General features: G+C 40.9%; 1 protein-coding gene across 2 annotated transcripts; it reads right to left on the reverse strand.

Moving 5' to 3' along the window:
• Positions 1 to 215: 215 nt before the first annotated feature.
• On the reverse strand, positions 216 to 19,258 carry ush1c (Usher syndrome 1C). Of its 2 annotated transcripts, XM_034142100.1 has the most exons (23): positions 19,175 to 19,258; positions 17,144 to 17,211; positions 15,512 to 15,655; positions 15,140 to 15,278; positions 14,066 to 14,174; positions 13,938 to 13,962; positions 13,302 to 13,359; positions 13,026 to 13,214; positions 12,880 to 12,939; positions 12,363 to 12,419; positions 10,955 to 11,097; positions 9,207 to 9,272; positions 8,981 to 9,111; positions 8,297 to 8,346; positions 7,871 to 8,035; positions 7,600 to 7,716; positions 4,297 to 4,362; positions 3,350 to 3,391; positions 2,979 to 3,032; positions 2,785 to 2,884; positions 2,407 to 2,516; positions 2,134 to 2,189; positions 216 to 614 (listed from the first exon to the last, which is right to left on the reverse strand). In XM_034142100.1, exons 1-23 carry the CDS (start codon positions 19,208 to 19,210, stop codon positions 602 to 604), a joined length of 1,998 nt encoding a protein of 665 aa, XP_033997991.1. In that variant the 5' UTR covers positions 19,211 to 19,258; the 3' UTR covers positions 216 to 601. The 2 variants fall into 2 exon arrangements, with proteins under 2 accessions (XP_033997991.1, XP_033997989.1); XM_034142098.1 differs by lacking the exons at positions 4,297 to 4,362; positions 7,600 to 7,716; positions 7,871 to 8,035; positions 8,297 to 8,346 and adding an exon at positions 8,753 to 8,799.
• Positions 19,259 to 19,569: the final 311 nt, after the last annotated feature.

Consider the following 19,569-nt stretch of genomic DNA (forward strand, 5'->3'; position numbering starts at 1 on the left):
AGGCGAAAGTATGTCATGAGGTAGAATCTCAATTTCCCTTCTTTTCTTTTCCTGAAAATGTATGCTGTGTAAAATCTGCTGATAGTCCTGGCTGTCTGTACTACGACAATCACTAACTAGATGTTGTTCTCTCTCTGTAACACCAACCTGGCAGTGTAGTGATGAAAAATGCAAAGCAGGGGGAGAAGAAATCTGTACGCACAACAGAAACTCAATTCTGTGATGAGGAGCAGTCTTTTATTGAGCTTTGAAAAGACAGATTAGACATCAGCTATTGATTACAGTTTGCCAGTTTTAACCCGTCCTTTCATACTGATGAATGAGTCACATGTCTGAAGAGAATGCTGAGCATGGCCATGCGGATGTAAAAAGAGGTCAGCCATGTACAGGCTGAAGACGACTGATTATTGACTGGATCATCCTTTAATAAACAAGACAGTGAGGATGCTTACTGACCCTATGGTGTCAATAGTTTGATAACATGACACAAGGCTTTATAAGAGCCTATAATACAGATGAGTCAAAACAAAGGACCAATTTCAGCTTAACAATGATAAGCTTCTTAATCAGTGTGGATTTTCTTGGCAGGCTGTTGATGAGACTAGAAGAACGTCCTGCAGGAGAAGAAAGAAGAATTAATTAACAACATGTGAGATAAGAATGCACCAAATAAAAGCTTACTTTGTACATTTCTCCTAATTTGATTGCTTTAGTCACTGCACATAAACACAACACCAACACACATGCAGGAATCAAAACGGCAACAACTGCTTCCTTTAAAACGTTATCATAACCCTGGGAACATATAGATGTTTGCTGTAGCACAGGAGGAATCCTCGCTACAGCATGACCCGGTGTCACTGAGTGTCTATGTATGTCACAACATGTAACAGTCCAGGGAGCAACATCAATCAGAACAACTGCTGAAGGCTGGCAGGAGTCCTGCTTTAAAGAGTGGCCATGACCTGATGACACAGGACAATACCGCATATTGAGATATATGCGGCTCACTGGGTCAGATATTTGGCAGATATATAGTGGGATGGGTCAACGATCACATTAGTTGTAAATGTCTTCACTTGAATAACATGTCTTTATCATTCTAAAGCACATTCTTCAGCAATAAAGGAACACGCCTCGAGACATTTTTCGTATATAGAAAAATTGCATAGGCTGTAGATATTCACTCTCACACTAACTTTTCTTGGAAATGTCCATACTGTTAAAGCAATACATACTGTAGATATCACAGTTTGACAAAAGGTGGGAAACAAATCCCAAAATAGTCTGCTTTTTTTATTCTGATCGACAGGGACACTGTCACGTGTGCTTTCGAAAAAAAAGAGTGGGGCCAAACAAAACAATGCCACACCAAACTTCCTCTCTGAGACGTGCAGTGAAGAGGAATCTTTGAAGACTACGTTGTTTACCGGGAGGTGAGGGAGGGCTAGTGCTGAACGAGGTAGCCGTGTCTGTACAGTGTTGCACTGCCTTCAAACACCTTTCTGTTCACAGTGGGACTGACTGATGCTGACTTAGGGCTGCATACATATTCAAAAACACACAGACACAAAGCCACACTGTCACATACACGTAAACTACTGGGCCAGTTTCATTAGATTATGGCCTTAATCTCAAAGTGGCACTCTGCCAGAGGGTCCGCCACAGGTTTTACAAATTATTCAGTTTAAATATATTTCCCCACCAAAGTCATAGTTTAACACTAATGTTTAATAACAATATATAATACATAAACAAATGTTTTAATCTATAATAGTTCACAGATTACTTTACATCTACAACTTTAATATCTGTAAATATGCTGATTACATGTCCAATATGTTACTAATACATTTGTCTTGTGTTGTTCTTAAACATAGGCTAAATAAACCTATAATATATAAAAGTATTTTTCAAATATTTCCAATAATGCATGAGGGTGTCCTGGTTATCTGCTCTATGTTTTGAGGGGGCCTTGGCTAAGGAAAAAACTATTGAGAAACCTCTGGCCTTAAATTATCACACAAATGCCCCAGATTTACATTTGAATAATTGTATAAAAGATCCACAAAAACAAATTAATACACAATGCACATACATGTTTGTGAATAAATAATTATCAGGAATGCTTACACTTCATCTTCATAATCTTTCGGAGGGGAGACGGTGATCACAACATCGATCCAGTCCTAAAGGTAAAAACAACTTTTAACTTTGATTTTCCGCTTGAGTGAATATAAAATGTTTTATAAATGTAAAAAAAAGTGTGACAACGACATACACAAACAATCAATCAATGTTGACTGGGTTTAAGTACAATCAATACTGATGTTGCTACTGTGGTTAACATAAATAATCCTTTGAATGGAAGTACGACACATCATTTTCCTTTAATCTGAGTCATACCCCTCCACTGTTCCAGGCTCGTGCCAAAGCGTTTTGTCCCTCGGTCAATGTCGCATCAAGCAGGATCTTCCCATTCACAGCCATCAGTTCATCTCCGGGCACTACGCCACCTACAAGCAGACACATCAGAGATGGCTCACTGCCAGACATGTTTCATTCATGGCAAACTGAGTGGGAAGCTGCTGCAGAGATTAACAGCCTGCGTGAAGACTATCAAAGGGAAACATCATCCAGCAGCAACCAGTGTCAATCCCTGGCACATCCATGTTTAAAATGCTTTCAATAAAAAACACATTTGCCTTTTTTGTAATGTCCATGGATCTAAATGTAACATAGATTTTTCAGTGAGTTAATATTTAAAACAAAAAATGAACTAACCGTGCTTGTCAGCAGCGCCACCTTCATACACAGCGGATATCACTAACTTTCCCAAAGGAGAGTCTGCACCTCCCTCCAGAGCAATGTCAAGATGTCCGGTCTTGAAAACAATCAACACCATCCTCATGTTTTAAAATATTGAACATAAAGAAATATGTGAGATTTATTATATTAGAGTGAGGCAGAAGATGTACCTTTTTTATTCTTAGACGTCTTACATCTCGCCCGTCTATCTGATCCTGGGAGAACTAGAACCAAGAGAAGGATTAGGGAAGTTGAAAAGCCCAAAACAACACTGTGATTGCTTTGTAGTAATGGTAAAACAAATATTATAATAATAATATATATAACTGTTGAAGTAATACTGTTTTGAACCATTTCTAGTCAGACATAATTCAAAATGGCTGCCATGCGTAGGCCTATAGCACACACACTTTGTAACCTAAAGAAACTTTAGCCACAGCAGGTAATACATCCTATCAGACACAGAAAGTTGACATTTAAACTAAGCAGAAGGTAAAATATGTTAGCCGAGTACGTCTTTCATTTGAAATGCATACAATACCATTGAGTAGGGATCAAATTCTTCCTCGTATTTCTGAAATCCCTGAAAGATAATCAATTAAAAACACATCAATAGGTGGTTAACAAGCGACACAATGAAAGGAGAATTTCAAAGAAATCTTGGTGAAAGTCATAGAATGAAGTGCTCAGATTTCCTTTGACAACCAATTCTATGTAAACATTTTAATATCACCCTGAATAAACAGAAACCATGGAAACACTCAGGGACATTAATTCAAAAAGCACAGTGGCTCTCGAAGCCTCACACTTTAATTCAATGATGACAGGACGAATTAATAGAAACGCACACACAGAAAATCCTTTCTAACGGAGTTGGCGACAATTTAATTTTAAAGGTAGGAAACTGGACAAAGCCAGAGCCATTTTTCTCTTTGCAGAATAAACTCATATTAATCTAACTGTTCATTTCCTGTTGTTTTGCTCGAACACTCAACACTGGTCCGTTTCTTTTATAGGTTTTGATTTGTTGTGGCTGGAGTCAGCAGTTGAAATCAGCCAAAACAAACTAAGTGATGTGGTTTTCCAAACAATAAATACAGTCAATTCAAAGAGACTGCGGAGGTACAAAAAAACAACCTCATCACTTTCATAATGCTCACGTAACCAACCAAAACAGATCAGAAGTCAGTACATGACGAACAAACCATCTGTTGCCAGTAAAGATCAAAGCCAATAACTGCAGTAACACTGACATCAATTCCCACACTGTATGTCACTATAGTATTCTCCAAATCAATAGAAACCCTCTCGTGTACAGTTTACCCCGCAGTAATGCATCCAAGGAAAATGAGGACAAAATAGGAAGGAAGAGCCATGACAGGCAATAATGAGAAAACCTTATGTGTGAGCACAGACAAACCAATGCAGAAAGAACAGCAGAAAACGCACTCAAGAGTAATAACAAATCAACAGATGGTTATGGGTTACTTGTCGTTTGCTGTTAGATTTAAAAGACGAGTTGAAAGGCACCATCCGTTTCAGCATTTCCTGAGGCTGAAACACAAGACCATGAAATAACTTTTAGCGAACAAATGAAAACAAACCCTGACTTCTCCGCTGTTCCCTCAGATTGAAAGTTTTAAGTGTATACATTCTTGAGTTATTGCAAAAAGGTCAAAGTGACATTGACTTGTTGATACCAAATCTTAATCAGTTAATCCTAAAGTTTAAGTGGATGTCTGGGCGAAATTTGATGAATTTCTCTTCAGGCGTTCCGGACATACTGCTTTCATGAGAATGGGATGTAGGGGACAGGAAGAAAGCCTTATGACTCCTTCCACTGCTACTCCCATGGGAGGCCTAGTAATATAGACTATTATGAACCGTATCCTAAACTTAATTGGCCCTTTTCTCCATGCTGATAAACACATGGACCCTCAGAATTGGGTAATATACTGCACAAAACGTATCTTTGGGTTCAATATTAACGATTCAACTTAAATAAAACATGTAAACCTGCTTTTATATGCAGCAGTATAGTGTGCTGCAGCAGTGTAAACTACTGTAGCTACTAGGGGAAAACACGTGAGGGGAAAGTGAGTGATTTATGGCACCCCCTCCCTCTCCCTCAGTCAAGGTGCCTCTCAGCGGGGCGTTTCACCTCCAGCTGCAGAGGAGCTTCTGAACTGATGGTAGAATTGTGTAGTTTATCTTTTCAGGTGTATAAATGCCAGCACAGTACTGAAAAGTGTTTCTCCAAAATAAAAGCAGTTGAGCATGAAATGGCTCCCCTGTGGGATGTGAAAATGACAGATTGGGAACAGCTGGAGAGTCTGGAAAATTCAATAGGACTCGCTAAAGAGGCGGAGAATAATCTCGCACACAGTTGAGGGCACGCTGTGTCAGATGTCTGAATGTCTAATTAACTTATTACACTGAATGAGAGAAGATTTGAGTGTGTGGTGTGTTTCCTACCAGGGCCTCTGAACGGAGCGTAGGTCTGAGAGGGTCTGCTCTCTGGGTCTGGGACTGCGGCAGCATGACGGGTTTAGACATGACAGGGGTCATCTGACGCCTCTGGTTTGGGGGACTAGGAGCTAGTTGCTATTGAGGAAAGACCACGTTTTCATGGAACAGCTGAGTTTATGTTGATTCAAACAGTGTGTTCATTCAGTAAGTCCTTTGAAAACAAAAGCATCTGGTTTGGCTAGGATTTGACAAACGCATAAAGCTGAGTTGTCCTACAAATGGATCTTTTACAGAAAGACACTCACCAAGGGGGTGCTTGCACCGGAAACACGACTGGCATGAGAGGTATTTCTCATTATCTGAACCACAGTGAAATAAGATGAATCATTAAGCCCCCTGGCACATACAGTAGAGAGCACGGCTGGAATATCAGTGCAACACACTCACACACACACACAGGCTGGTTTCAACATATCTTATGAAATGCTAATGTGCAAACGCGTGCAAACATATAACAAATATAAATCATCTCCAAAGCAGACTGCTTTCATCAGCACTTCACACTTAAACAATCCACACAGCTATAAGGCAAACACCAATAACAATTAGAATCAATGCCTTCGCAGTTCAGTCCTGCTCTACCTTGTATCGCTCTCTCTTCCTGCATAAAACATCCCAATAAATAAAACAAGACATGAATGCACACACCCTTAAGCATTCAAGAGAATTGAGCTTTGCAGCCTTGAAAATGCATCGACTTAGCTTTGCATTTTCATAGGTGGAAAACAATCCATGACAATAATACAAATCACAGCACGTCCGTCACATGAGGGTCTCCAACCTTTGGACTGGAGGGGTAGGACATCTCACTGGTGTTGGACGAGTACATCCCCCCTCTTGGGAGATAGCCGCCTGACTCCCACTCACTCCTTTGCCCCGGAGGACTGGGGGGGTGTTGATGGTGTTGGTGTTGGTGGTGATGCTGATGCTGCCGGTACCCGCCGAGGGTTCCCACTCTATCTCCTGGGTGTTGTGGTGGTGGCGGCGGAGGGGGAGGCGGGGGCGGAGGAGGGGGGGGGGCGGGGGGTGAGGCCGTGGAGCCGGCTGTGGGGAGGACGGAGGCCTCGACGACTGAGACGGAGGAGGATATTGGGAGGAAGGCGGGCGAGGGTGTTGGGGAGGCAGAGATTGTGGGTGAGGCCTTCGTCCTTTGTTGGGTAGAGTAGACGGAGCAGAGGGAGGTTTTCTAGCGCTGGGTGGGGAGGGAGGGCGTCGCTGTGGGGATGCTCGAGAGGACGGAGGGGAGTAGTTGGGTATTGTGGGGTTTAGCTTGGGTAAGGGTGGAGGGAGAGGCAAGGGAGGGGGAGGGTAGCTGGTGCTGGGCTGGGTGGGGGCCAGTCTCTTCAGAGGACCCCTCAGGCTCTGATCCACGTCATCCAGGTTAATATCATCCAGATCAGTGGTGGCCAGGTGGAGGCCGCCAGGGAAGCGCTTCACTCGGGGCGCCGCAACGGGGGAGCGTGGGGGGGAGAGCTTGAAGTCAAAATGAAAAATGTTAATTCTCCTGTTGAGAATATACAACTCGGGAGGAAAACACACATCCATAAATTCTCTCCTGCAGATTAGTGTCTCATTCTTCTTGTTTTATTACCTGCGCCCAGGAGGTTATGTCTCTAGTTTGTTTGTCTGTTCATCAGCAGGATTGAGGTAAAGCTACTTTAGAATCCATTCCATTTGGAGCAATTCCAAACTGAAGTAGACAAACGCATATTTTGTTCACCTCTGGAAAAGATTGGCTCTAGTTTTGAGTCGGCATGTTGTCATCTTACTACAAATGCTCTGCGGTAACATAATGAAGACCCTTTGAGCAAAAACATAGTCCACACTATGTACAATATAAAAGATGGGAGTGGATTGATAAGAGTGTGGTCATTTTTTGTGCATCTTTTTGTGTAACTTCACAATTCAGTCACATTTTACTTCTCTCTTTTACTTAACTTCAGATTTCACTTGCTGGAAAATAAATTAAGTTTTGAGGTACTAGCAGGTGAAAAATGATTTGTCCAACTCTACAGTACATACAAAAAATAAGTGTGACGGAGGGACTCATAGTGGTGTAAAGGGCCTCCTTTTCCTGTCATTTCGCTCATCCGAAAAGTCAACGGTAACGGTAATGGCGGAAAGGTGTTCCCTTAATACTAGTATCAATGCTATGCTGAGAGCCCTATCAAAAAAAGGAGAATGAATGAGACAGTATATGGAAAAGCCAAACACTGTGAATAGCTCCGAGTGCAGACAGGTTTTGACAGTCTCACTCTGTACCTCTGGGGATTCATTCTCCACGCAGGATATCTGCTCCAGCCGAGTCTGGCAGAGACGCTCCACCCAGTGTTGCACTTTCTCCGACTCCTCCAGGTCTTCTCTCTCCGTCTCTGAGACCTGAGGCAGCGTCAGAATATAGCAGCGTTGTTGAGTGAGAGACATTGTGGTTACTTTTAGATAAAACCAAAACTTGAAACTCTGAAAGTTGCGATGAAGTACATTTGAAATATCAGTTGTTTATTATCGCTTTGGTAAGCCCCTCTTTTTGTACCTCCTGAACCAGCCGATTGATCTTCAGCTGCTTCTCTCGTTCATGCATCTCTTCCTTCTCCTTGGCGAGTTTCAGCTCAAACTCCATCTCCTTCTTGTTCTTTCTCAGCTCCTGCAGCGTGTCCGTGTTGGACACCTTTTTCTTTTTCTTCTTCTTCTCTCCTTTCTATCATCAGGTAGTCAAAATAGTCAACTAGAAGCAGACACAACTGCAACTCCAAACCAGGCAGCATGACATGCAGAAATACATATTGAGACCACGCTGTGATGACCGATAAAAAGCCCAGTAAACACCATGAAGTTTTCTAGATATTTCTTAGAACAAAAAGGGCTTGAATATGCAACAGCATCTTAGTCCGGATGACACAACAACCTTTCATATTTCCTTTGTAGCCACACCACACTGAACTCAGGCTGGGGACAGTACCTTGCGGAGTGAAGGCAGTTTTCCCTCATAGCGATAAAACCAGCCGAATGCTAAGGGTGGAGATGAAAACAGGTCACTCTCACAACTTTGTTAAACTCGTCCAAGGTTAGAACAGATTCTTAGCAAACTCTATAGAAACATAACACTAGAGAACCAAAACACAGCACTCAAAGATAAGAATGAGAGAAGCAGATTAAACCTGCTCCATTCAGGCACTCTGAATAACATCCAAAGACGCATCCCTGCGTTTAGTTTTTTGAAGAAAGGCAGCATTCAACTGCTAAAACATTTGTATCCTTCAGCAGCATCTAACAAGAGAATGCTACTCAAAGGACACTGAAAACACACTCTCCAAAGGTTACATTTTGGTTGTCAAAGGAAATCTTGCACTTTTCTGTGTGTACAAACATCCTCCCACGCCAGCTGAGACAATGGCAGCTGAGGCTCCAGACTCACTTGTTCTTCCTCGGTGTCTTCCTCTGTGAGGGAGCTGGCTTCGTCAGCTTACCGGAGAGTATGTAAAAAGCAGTACAGCACACAGAGGCGACAGGAAGAGACACAGAGAGCGTGCAAAAGAGAGGAGGGGATATAAGGTGAAACCCAGGCAAGAGCAACGTCTAAAACTCTATAGTGTCAGAGAAAATGTAAATATATAGGTTCAGGAGAAGACAGATCTGGCCTTACGTGAACTCTTGGATTTGGCGTTTTTTGTCTCAGGTGGGGCTGGGGACGGGCTCTTAGGGCTCTTGGGCCTGTCTTTGGCTCCCCAGTCCTCATCCCACTCTCTGTTGTGCTTCTTCTCCCCAGCCTCAATCCTGCAGAGGACAACAAAACACGTGAGAGATGTTTTTTTACCAGCCAAAATAATACTGAATTGGCACTTTTATAGAACAATAAATCAGCTGTTTACTTCTCCATCTCTTTTTTATAGCGATCCTCTTCCTCTGCGGCTTTCTGATTGATCTCCATCTTTCTCCTGTTAAACACATGATACATATACAAAATAAAACTGCTGTACCACAGGCTTTCAACATAAAATATGACTTTAATATTTGTTTAAGACATTGCTTGATCAAAGCACTGACAACAATGCGAGGATATAAATCTATGTATCGATGTAGGAGGTGAGCAATATAAAATAACCTGTTTACTTTCTTCTCACATGATTTATGTAGATGGGTGTTTGTGAAGCACATGCCTAGTTGACAGGGAAATTACATTTGTTCCCATATGTAGAGTACTCTGTTTCTTTGTTGTGTTGTGTTGTGGTGTAGGGAAGTCAAGTAATGCTATTGGGTGATTTCAGTCTCATATTGTCGCATGTTAGTATTCCCCAAGTTAATTACAAAAGCTGAGCCTTCCAGCTGAAAGTGGATTTTTGTATTGAGCTGTATCAACATGTCAGCCAACTGCCAAAAAAACAACACTTGTACTCAGTCCATTCTTTCTTCTGTTCCAGTTTTGTACTGCTTTTCATACAGGAAAGAAAATGTAAGTCATTGGTTGAGCAGCCAAGGTTGAAGCTACTTAAATCGCAACGCTACTTTGGATTATGAACTGTAAGGAAATGTGTATGTGTGAGAAAGATCAGTCATTCGTTGGTTTTAAATAATAATAATAATAACTTAAATGTATATAGCGCCTTTCATCAACCCAAGGTCGCTTAACAAAGAAACATATAAGGACAAAACATAAAATAAATGGAAGTGTTACATTGCAGGGGGGGAAAGAGTGAGTTAATGTTGGAAGGCTTTGTTGAACAGATGAGTTTTCAGGGTTGATTTGAAGATGTTCAGAGAAGGGGCGTTACGGATTTCTGCAGGGAGGGAGTTCCAGAGGGTGGGGGCAGCGACACTGAAGGCACGGTCCCCGAAGGGAGCGGAGGCGTGAATGGGGAATGGAGAGCAGGTCGGAGCCTGAGGATCGAAGGGTGCGGGACGGGATGTAAGGGTGGAGGAGCTCTGTGAGGTACTGAGGGGAGAGGGCATGGAGGGACTTGTAGGTGACGAGGGACTTGACCGGGAGCCAGTGGAGGTTGAAGAGAGTGGGGGTGATGTGCTGCCAGGGCTTGGTGCGTGTGAGAACCCTGGCAGCTGAGTTCTGGATGTACTGGAGCCTGTCCAGGGTTTTGCTGGGAACCCCGGACAGGAGTCCGTTACAATAGTCCAGGCGGGAGCTAATGAAACAGTGAATGAGCTTCTCTGCAACAGAGTCGGAAAGTGATGGCCGGAGTCTGGATATGTTTCTGAGGTGGAAGAAGGCTGATTTTGATACTGACTTGATATGGTTCTGAAATGAAAGGGTTGAATCCAATACAACGCCAAGGTTGCGGACCTGAGGGGATGGTGAGATGATGGAACCGTCGATGTTGAGGAGCAGATCTCCAACCTTCCCGAGCGGGGGGCCACAACCATGAGCTCAGTTTTAAATAGAAATTCTATCTTAGACACTTTATAAATGACAATTCATAAAGGGTTAATCTTGTTTGTGTTGTGACTGACAATTCCTTTTTTAAAACTAAATAAATGTATATTGCACTACCTTAACTTTTTGGACTTATATCTCTTATAGCTCATTACAAAGACTTGGATACTGTCATTATTCTTCAATATACAACAATAACACAATAAAACATTTCTCTCTGTGTGGTCCACTCACTGCCTCTCCTTCTCCTGCTGCTCTTTAACGATTTTGTTAGTCTCCAGGGCCACTCTCTTCTGGTGCATCAGCTCCTGCCGGTCCACCTCCCTGCGGGACTCCTCCGCCAGACGCTCCTCATCGGTCATGAACAGCTCCTTGCCCTGAGGGGGAGAGAGGCGATGATAAGGGACACACACCGTGTACAGCAGGGGCCCGCAGACTTCTTAACTCCCAAAAATAGTGTATTATTCTTAAATGATCCATTCTTCAACGTGGGTACTTTTGGGGTAATTTTTGAACTTTCCTCAATAACAAAAGTAGGACTTGTATAGTTATTCAACACTGTATGTTTCTACTTTCATCAAAATATAAGATCTGAGTAGTTCTTCTAATACAGATGATGACGGTGTATACATGCTAAAATATATAGAGAACACAATAGAAACACTGCTATGTATGAAGTTTGAAATATTTACTTAAAATGCAAACAAAGAAATGCATTGGACAGGCATCAAGTGAAACGGGAGATAAGAGGTTACAGTGGCCATCACCGAGTCCCGGGGCAACAACCTGCCGTGTGACTCCACTGATGATAGATGTTTCTCCTGGAGACAGACAGGCTGAGGCACACACTGGATAAAGAGATGTCTCCAAAACAAAAGCACTTGAATCTGTGTAGCTTGAATGCAAAGGAGGAGAAGGCGGATGTTTATGTATCCTAAGGTGTTCACTCAGATGTTACCTGCAACTCTTTTTCTTTCTTATCTACAAATGATTCTCTGATCCCAAACACTATTTACACAGCAAGCCATATTATATACCAAGGTTTCTGCAGGTTTGAAGACCTTGTATTTCCTTTTAAAAACATATAGAGAAACATGTATTACCAATGTTTATTTAGCAATCACACTGGCAGAAGTCTGAAAGAAAATAAGTCTTTAAGTATGTGGCATTATTGACATAAAGCAAAGTCATTATAACAGGAATCTACGTTTAACTCTAGCTAAATCTGAAACCTTTTTTTTCTACTGTAGCTTTTATTGTTTTCAACCAAAAAGCAAGACCTTGGTAAACTTTAATCTTAATAACAATAGGTTCCTCGCACTTCGTGCTAGGACGCCATTGGGTCCTAGCACGAAGTGCTCGGGCCCTAATAAAGCTGTTAAGATAGCAAGACAGTCACCATGGAGATTCATGGATGTGCTGAAAAAGTTTGACCGTGGTGGAAAATCTTCATTTTGTTAGTTTCTCCGCCGAACAATATATATATATATATACTTGTATTTCCGTGGTGTGGCATTGAGAATGAATTCAACAATACTCACAGAGTTTTGAGTCGAGCTTCAAAAGACCACAAAGTATTGGATTCCTCTAAAAATGTCTCATTATTTCTTTACAAAGCATAACGCAGTGAGAGTGTACTTACAGCTCCTGTCAGAACAGTAATGGTCAGGCTGCGGCTGCTCTTCAGGGCTCTCACAGCCTGGGGACATAATAACAAAAAATAAGGCCCCTTCATTTTGAGGTTATATTTGATGAATAAAATGAAGGGTTTTACATTAATGACAGTCTCAGAGAAATGCATGGCCTGTGTGAAGTATGTGTAATCTAAAGTGTATCCGGGTGTGAAATGATCTCAGACTTGTGGTAAATCCTGCAGGCTTTGTTTTCTCCCTTGGCAAATAACAAACAGTGCATGGAGGATGTTTTTCTTTTTACTTTTGCAAAACCATTTTGGCTGGTTAAATACTAATTTGGCTCAATGAGCTGACAAGTAGAACAAACATTGCCAGTGGCCCAGGCACAGTTTAAACAGATGCACTCATTGGGTGCTTTGGATAAAAAGGACCAAATGTACCAAATAATATGTCTTGGTCACAATAAAAACAACTTAGGACTCTAGCCGCCATTACTGCAAGTGGACTAAGTTAAGCACTATTTACCTCCTTGTGGTCCGCATTGGTGAAATCCACCCCGTTCACTTCCACAATCTGGTCTCCAACCTACATTTTGGGATGAGAGAGATCTTGTTTACAGCAGGCATGTATCTTAGTTTCATCGAGACGTTCTGGCTATTTTAAACAATCACCTCCAGTCCAACTTCTGCCGAAAGGGAGCCTGGCTTGACGTTACTGATGTAGATACCAGGTTTCTGGGTGGGACCAGTGGAGATGCTGATGCCCATCCCCTTGGTGCCCACCAGGCTGAGGAAGACCTTCTTCTCCTTGATTTCTTTGCCTCCAATGGACGCCAAGCCTGCAATGCTGTTTTTTTTCTCCTGTGGCAGAAATAAAAAGTCTGTGAGATGTCTGCAGTTGAGATACACATTTTGAAACTGAAATAAATAAATAAATCTGTCTCCTACCCCTGACTCAGATGCAAACTGGTCGACAAACTGCCACTTGAGAGGTTCCTCTGATGACCTGGAGAAAAAGAGAACAGATAAGAACACAGAGATCTCAGCTCTTTAGCCCCACATTTCACCATTAAATCAGCAAAATATTAATAATTAATTAATATTGTATCCATTATTTTATTTGTATTGTTATTATTATTATTATTTATTTACGGATTTGTCAACTGTTATGTAGTTAATTTATGTATCTATATGTGTTAATTTTGTTATGCATGCTTCGTGAATAATTTCTTAAAATGCAAATAAAAGAAAATAATAAATACAAATCTGCAAATGTAAACTATATTAACAGCAGGACTGCAGCTAATGATTTGATTTCATTGTAGATTAATCTGTGGATTATTTCTAGATTGATGTTGATCTATAAGAAAATATATCAGGAAAAAGTGAGAGTTTCTCAAAGTCAAAGTATTTTAATGTCATATTTTGTCCATCCCAAACCAAAGATATTCAGTTGAAGGTGATATAAAACCAAAGAAAACAGTAAATCGCTAAAAAAAAAAATTAAATAAGGAATGGCAATTATTGTTAATTTAACCTATCAAACTATCGTTGCGGCTCTATTAAGGATATAAATGTGTTTACCTTTTGATTGGGATCATCCCCACATCTGCACAAAAAAAACACCAAGTAAAATGAATGAATGATGACTTCGGGGAAAAACATTACTCATATTGATGCACATGGAAAATGAGTTTTTGTGTTTGACGTACGCCTGACTTTGAGTGACACAATCTTCTTGGTCTTGATGAGGCTGATGACCTCCTCGTGGATACAGGAGGAGATGGAGTATCCATTGATGCGCACAATCTCATCACCAACCTATAAATCAACACAGGATGGGATATTATGAGTGACACCTTCACTTCAATATATCAAGTTAAGTCAGAGATGAAGTTATTGGTTCTCCAACCATTTACATCCCTATCTGTTGCATATACCAGCCACAAAATGACCTTTGGATCGGATCTGTGTCAACTATTTATATTAGATGTCTAACATAACTGAGCTTGGCTAGCACGTGTCAACATAATCATGAACAATGTTACCACATATGTACATGTTGTTTTTATTCTGTCCTGTTGTTTCTATCCTGATTTATTTGTATCAATTAATTTGTATGGCTGTTTTAACAAGCACATCTACTTTAGGCAGGTCATTAAGCAGATTATAAAAGCATACAACGGCATATTGCAGTATTCTTTCAAATGACGCATCATTTAAAAAAAGTGTTTTTTCCCTTAACATTTTCACAAGATGGAGTAGTGATGCTGCAATGCTTTATTGACTGTATTTCTGTTTTTTATCCAGATGTTAGACGGCAGAATACTTAGGATTTAGTTAAAAAATGGATTGCAAGTCACAATATCTGACAGGTATTTTCTGGTCTCATCCAAATAAATACTTTTTTTTTTATTGTATTTATTGTATTCAATGTCCATCTAGTTTAAACTGGACCAACATTGACTAACAAGCAAACTGTAAGAAATGTAAAACTTGGTGATTTACCCCACCTATTGGATTCTGGTATTATGACACACGCCTCGGACACATAGGGATCATTACAATTTATTGTATCTACTGAAACAACAGTGGGTAATGCTTTATAATATACAAATTAATAAGTTTACTGATAAGGTGACATGTAATATACTTACAAACATTTATGAAGCACAATATATGTGTTTACTTTAACTACAATCAGCATTTAGTGTTTTAGGAATATAACACATACAGAGTAACATAAAGGATGGGGGAAACACAACAGTTAACACTCTCGTGCGTACCTGAAGGCCGACATTCCCAGCCTGACCGTCTTTGACAATCTGTGATATATAAAGACCGCTGCCAAACTCAAGCCCTCCTCGGACACTCAGACCCAGTCCATCACGATGTGTCCGATCCAATCTCACCTCTTTCAGCTTCCTGCACAGGAGAGAGGAAGAGATTAAACAGGATGTGCGAGCCAGGTAAGATTTAGACAAGGAGAAAGAAGAATGGAACCAAGAACAACACAGAAGAAGTAGGGCCGCTCAGGGATATTATTGCATAGTCAGATCTTCTATATATGACGTATTATATTATGTACACATGAGTGTTACACACGACATTCACACCAGTACCAGTAGCAGGACATGAGTCTATCATGCTTCACTCACCGTGACCTCTTCGGGGTCAGCAGGTCGTACTCCACCTGGTGTTTGAGGGGGATGAGAGGTCGGATGGCGTCAAACAACGGCAGGCGCTTCGGTTCATTGATGACCAGCTTCAGGTCCCCCACCAACACTATCAAATCCATCGACCTGAGAGAGAAGAGGGGAATAAATATGTCTTTAAGTTCATGTTCTTCATACAGAATGACTTCTACCTTCTGGAAAGGTAAAAATATGATTTAGTATAAATATAGTATTTACTTTTATTAAGTGAAATTAAAGCAGACTTTAGAATAAACTGAACCTGGGCTGGAGAAAAACCTAACAATATAATTTGATACAACACCTGATATTACACCAAAAACATACTGTTGACTTTTCAAAGTTATTTGGTTGTTATATTTATTTGTGTGTTAATGTTAGTCTGCTGCTATAGCCTGAGGATTTCTTCACTCAAGAGCACTGAACGGTAAAGTTTTAGGTTCCCGAAGTTGCTCTTTGAGAGGCTTTTCACACTTATGAATATGGATATCTATCGTTTTAATAATGCACATATAATACTTTAAATTGTCAGATTTAGGGACACTGAATGTAATAAAGACTAAAAGTATTAAAGGTGTCCCTAAAGAGTACTACACTAATTCAACATATCACTTCTATTAGATTGTCGGACTTATGGTGGACAGTTTTTTAAATTAACTATTTAGTATCAACAGAAGCTTCTTCCTTAACAAAACCTGGTGCCTACATTACCCACACTGCAACTTGAGAAGTTACATTTTGTTTGGGTATATTTTAAGCATAAGGATCTCGCTACAGAGGTCTGCTAAGCTCACTTCTTTCTACTTCAAACTTGTAGTTTTCACACCAAAACAACACTGACTCAAGTGTGGTCAATTCTAAATGCTGATGGAAGAAGGCAACACAATAATCCATATTTTACAACTCAAAAGCAATTAAGGCAGCAAATTAAAAGCTACTGTGTAAAATCTGTCCACCTGGCCTCCTCTTTAAATTATTAATAAGCGCTATTTCAGCCCTGTTTGGAGGATGAACATAAAAAGAGCTTTTGTGGATAACTGGCCAAGCTTGTCGGAGCACAGTGGAAACTGATCATAGGCTTAACCGCTGGTGCCACAGAGCTCTGGCTCAGTACAAAGATTAATGGAAACCTAGACCTTTAGCCCCCCCACCCCCCTCCAGTGCACCCCCATCCCAGCCCTCCAGGCCAGGCTGTTATCAGAAACCATGATTGAGCACAGAGTTTAACCTGGAGAGGTCTGTGTGCATCACAACAAGGTTGACATGATAAAGAGCTTTTGGAAACTATACATAGAGTAGAAAAGTTGTCGATGATCAGGTAGAGGTTAAATGGCAACAGAGAGCAAGTTGAAATTATGAACAAATCTAGAATTTTATCTTAGATTATACTATCTTTTTGAAATGCCACATGAGTTCAACTAGCAACACTTTTGATCAGTTCTGCTTCAAAATGTTAAGGACACAAAACTATCAAGCATTTCTTTCATAGAGGACTATATACCTGAAAATGAACACAATTTGTATGTCAGAGACAAATCAACAAAGGAAATTCAACTTTTACGCAGGTCTACAGACAATTAAACCACTGGTACTCACTGGTGATACATGCGGAGGACATCATACAAGTAATCGTTCTCTGCTTCATTTTCAATCAGCAGCTCCACCTGCAAGAAAGGACAAACATCTGGTGCCAATGTTCCTCTCACTGCTGAATCAAACACACATTGTACCTCTCTGCTGTGGTCCTGTCAACACCATAGGGGGGTGAGCCATCAGTGTGTGTGTGTGTGTGTGTGTGTGTGTGTGTGTGTGTGTGTGTGTGTGTGTGTGTGTGTGTGTGTGTGTGTGTGTGTGTGTGTGTGTGTGTGTGTGTGTGTGTGTGTGTGTGTGTGTGTGTGTGTGTGTGTGTGTGTGTGTGTGTGTGTGTAGGAGTCATACAAACCTGATGGCGGCTCAGCTGCAACAGAATGGTTTTGAGGAAACGCTTTGGCCAATCACTGATATAACACATTTCACTTTAAGTCCTTCTAAATTGTTCCCAAACTACAAAATGCTCCTCAAACCCAACCTGAGGTGTTTTTTCAGAGCTTTGAGGATGATGAGACTCCTTGGACTGAAGCAGGTGTAATGGACAGCCCTACCCTAACCATCAAACTACTGGGAGAGAATAATGGCAGAACAGTGGAGGAGAGGCTGAAGGAGGAAGGTCAGCAGTGTCATCTTACATCTCTGACACAAACTGAGGTGAACATTCACACACGCACACCACATCTTATGCCATACAGACTCAAACACAGATCTGCAAACAACGGATGTACACACGCACATTCAGTCACGTGTGTATAATGTTGGGGTGTGTGTGTGTGTGTGTGTGTGTGTGTGTGTGTGTGTGTGTGTGTGTGTGTGTGTGTGTGTGTGTGACATCACATTTATGATTGTCATAAATATCTTCTGCTCAGGGCAGTGAGGCACAGCCGGCCGCTCCTTCATGCAGACTTTGGCACCATAAACCAATAAGGAAAGATAGAATTGCTCAGTCACATACCAATTTTAAAAAGTGCACCATTCAGTTTGGAGCTTCAGATTGTTTTCACATAATGAAAAAGGGACTATGATAATGTCCTAAAAAGAAACAAAGCCCCATTGTGCCTTGTCCCTTAGCCCCTTGTCCCTTAGCCTCCAATTAAACTCGTAAATTGTCCCATCTCTTCGCTCAGTTGCTCATCTCTGGCACGCTCTGCATTATCTAATGCTAATTTGCCCTTTGTGAAGCGCCTGTAATATGTGACACTGCCTGCCTGAGTGCAGCACAGATGGCTGTCCGAGGATCCCTACATACACTGAAGATATCATGTTTCCATCGCCTGTTATTTTGTACTCATAGTTATCATTTCAGGGCTGTTATGTGCCAACACCAACCACAAAAACATGGTATAAATTATGCTTGATTCATAAAGCCACACATTTAAATAGCATTTATTGCACCTTGGACCTCAGCTGTATGATGTTTACATAATCTTGAAGAGGCATAGACAGGTACATTAAGGATGTCCTTCTATATAGCTTCTTAGAATATACTTACATTTAAGCTTTAAAGGAAAATAGATCCACTGAAGCCCATATTGTGTTCATAACTAATAGGAGATATGCCTTTAAGTACAATCCAACAAAACAGTTGCTGGGACTGTAAGATCCCTATGAAATTCGTCTAATAATAAACAACCCAAGGAAACCACTTATTTTGGTTGAATGAAAACACATTAATCTATGTGCAACTCTTATAGTGTTGTCTATTACTTCTCCTATGGGCTTAAATAGTTAATTATATGTTATATGTTCCCCAGAAGACACTCTCACACACAATATCAATTTTAGATTTGAGTTAGAAACATGCTTTTTGATTTGTTCTTCAAAAAGTAGCGTTTTAACAGAAACAATTTAAAGGATTTTAACTGTTTGTTTGTTTGTTTTCATGAGGCTTTCGGTCAGGCCTAACGTCCCAGAGAAAGAGACACCTGAGCCGGTGAGGGGATAAACCAGGTAGGAGAGGAGCTTTTTTTATGTCAACTTAAGATCAAATAAAAGGATATATCTATGCGACTAATCGGACTAATGTTTATCTCTTACCTTGTGCCGAAATTCCCGAGCAACTTTCCGCTCCATCGCAAAGAGACAGTAGCAAACAGAGCGACGTGAGATCCCAGTGACTGAAGTTTGATAGGACTGGTGAGATCATCAAGCTAGCCGGAGGAAAACTAAAGCTTCCGGTTAAGATTTGCATAGTAAGACAACTATTAACGAGGAAAGAAAGTTGGGTTAAGCAATTCGACCAAGGTGAATATTTATTTATTTTAAAACGTGGCTTAGCTTCCTTTTAAGTACATGTCACAGATTTGCATATTTCTTATTCTCCACGTTTCCATTTCAGCCTTTTATTTTGAAGGGATAAACGTTTATCTTCCGTTTTTCTGCAAACTGCAAGAGCTTTCCAAAGTCGGGCATTGCACACACAGAATTAATGC

The sequence above is a fragment of the Trematomus bernacchii genome, unplaced genomic scaffold (genome assembly GCF_902827165.1).
Source record: "Trematomus bernacchii unplaced genomic scaffold, fTreBer1.1, whole genome shotgun sequence".
NCBI lineage: Eukaryota > Metazoa > Chordata > Actinopteri > Perciformes > Nototheniidae > Trematomus > Trematomus bernacchii.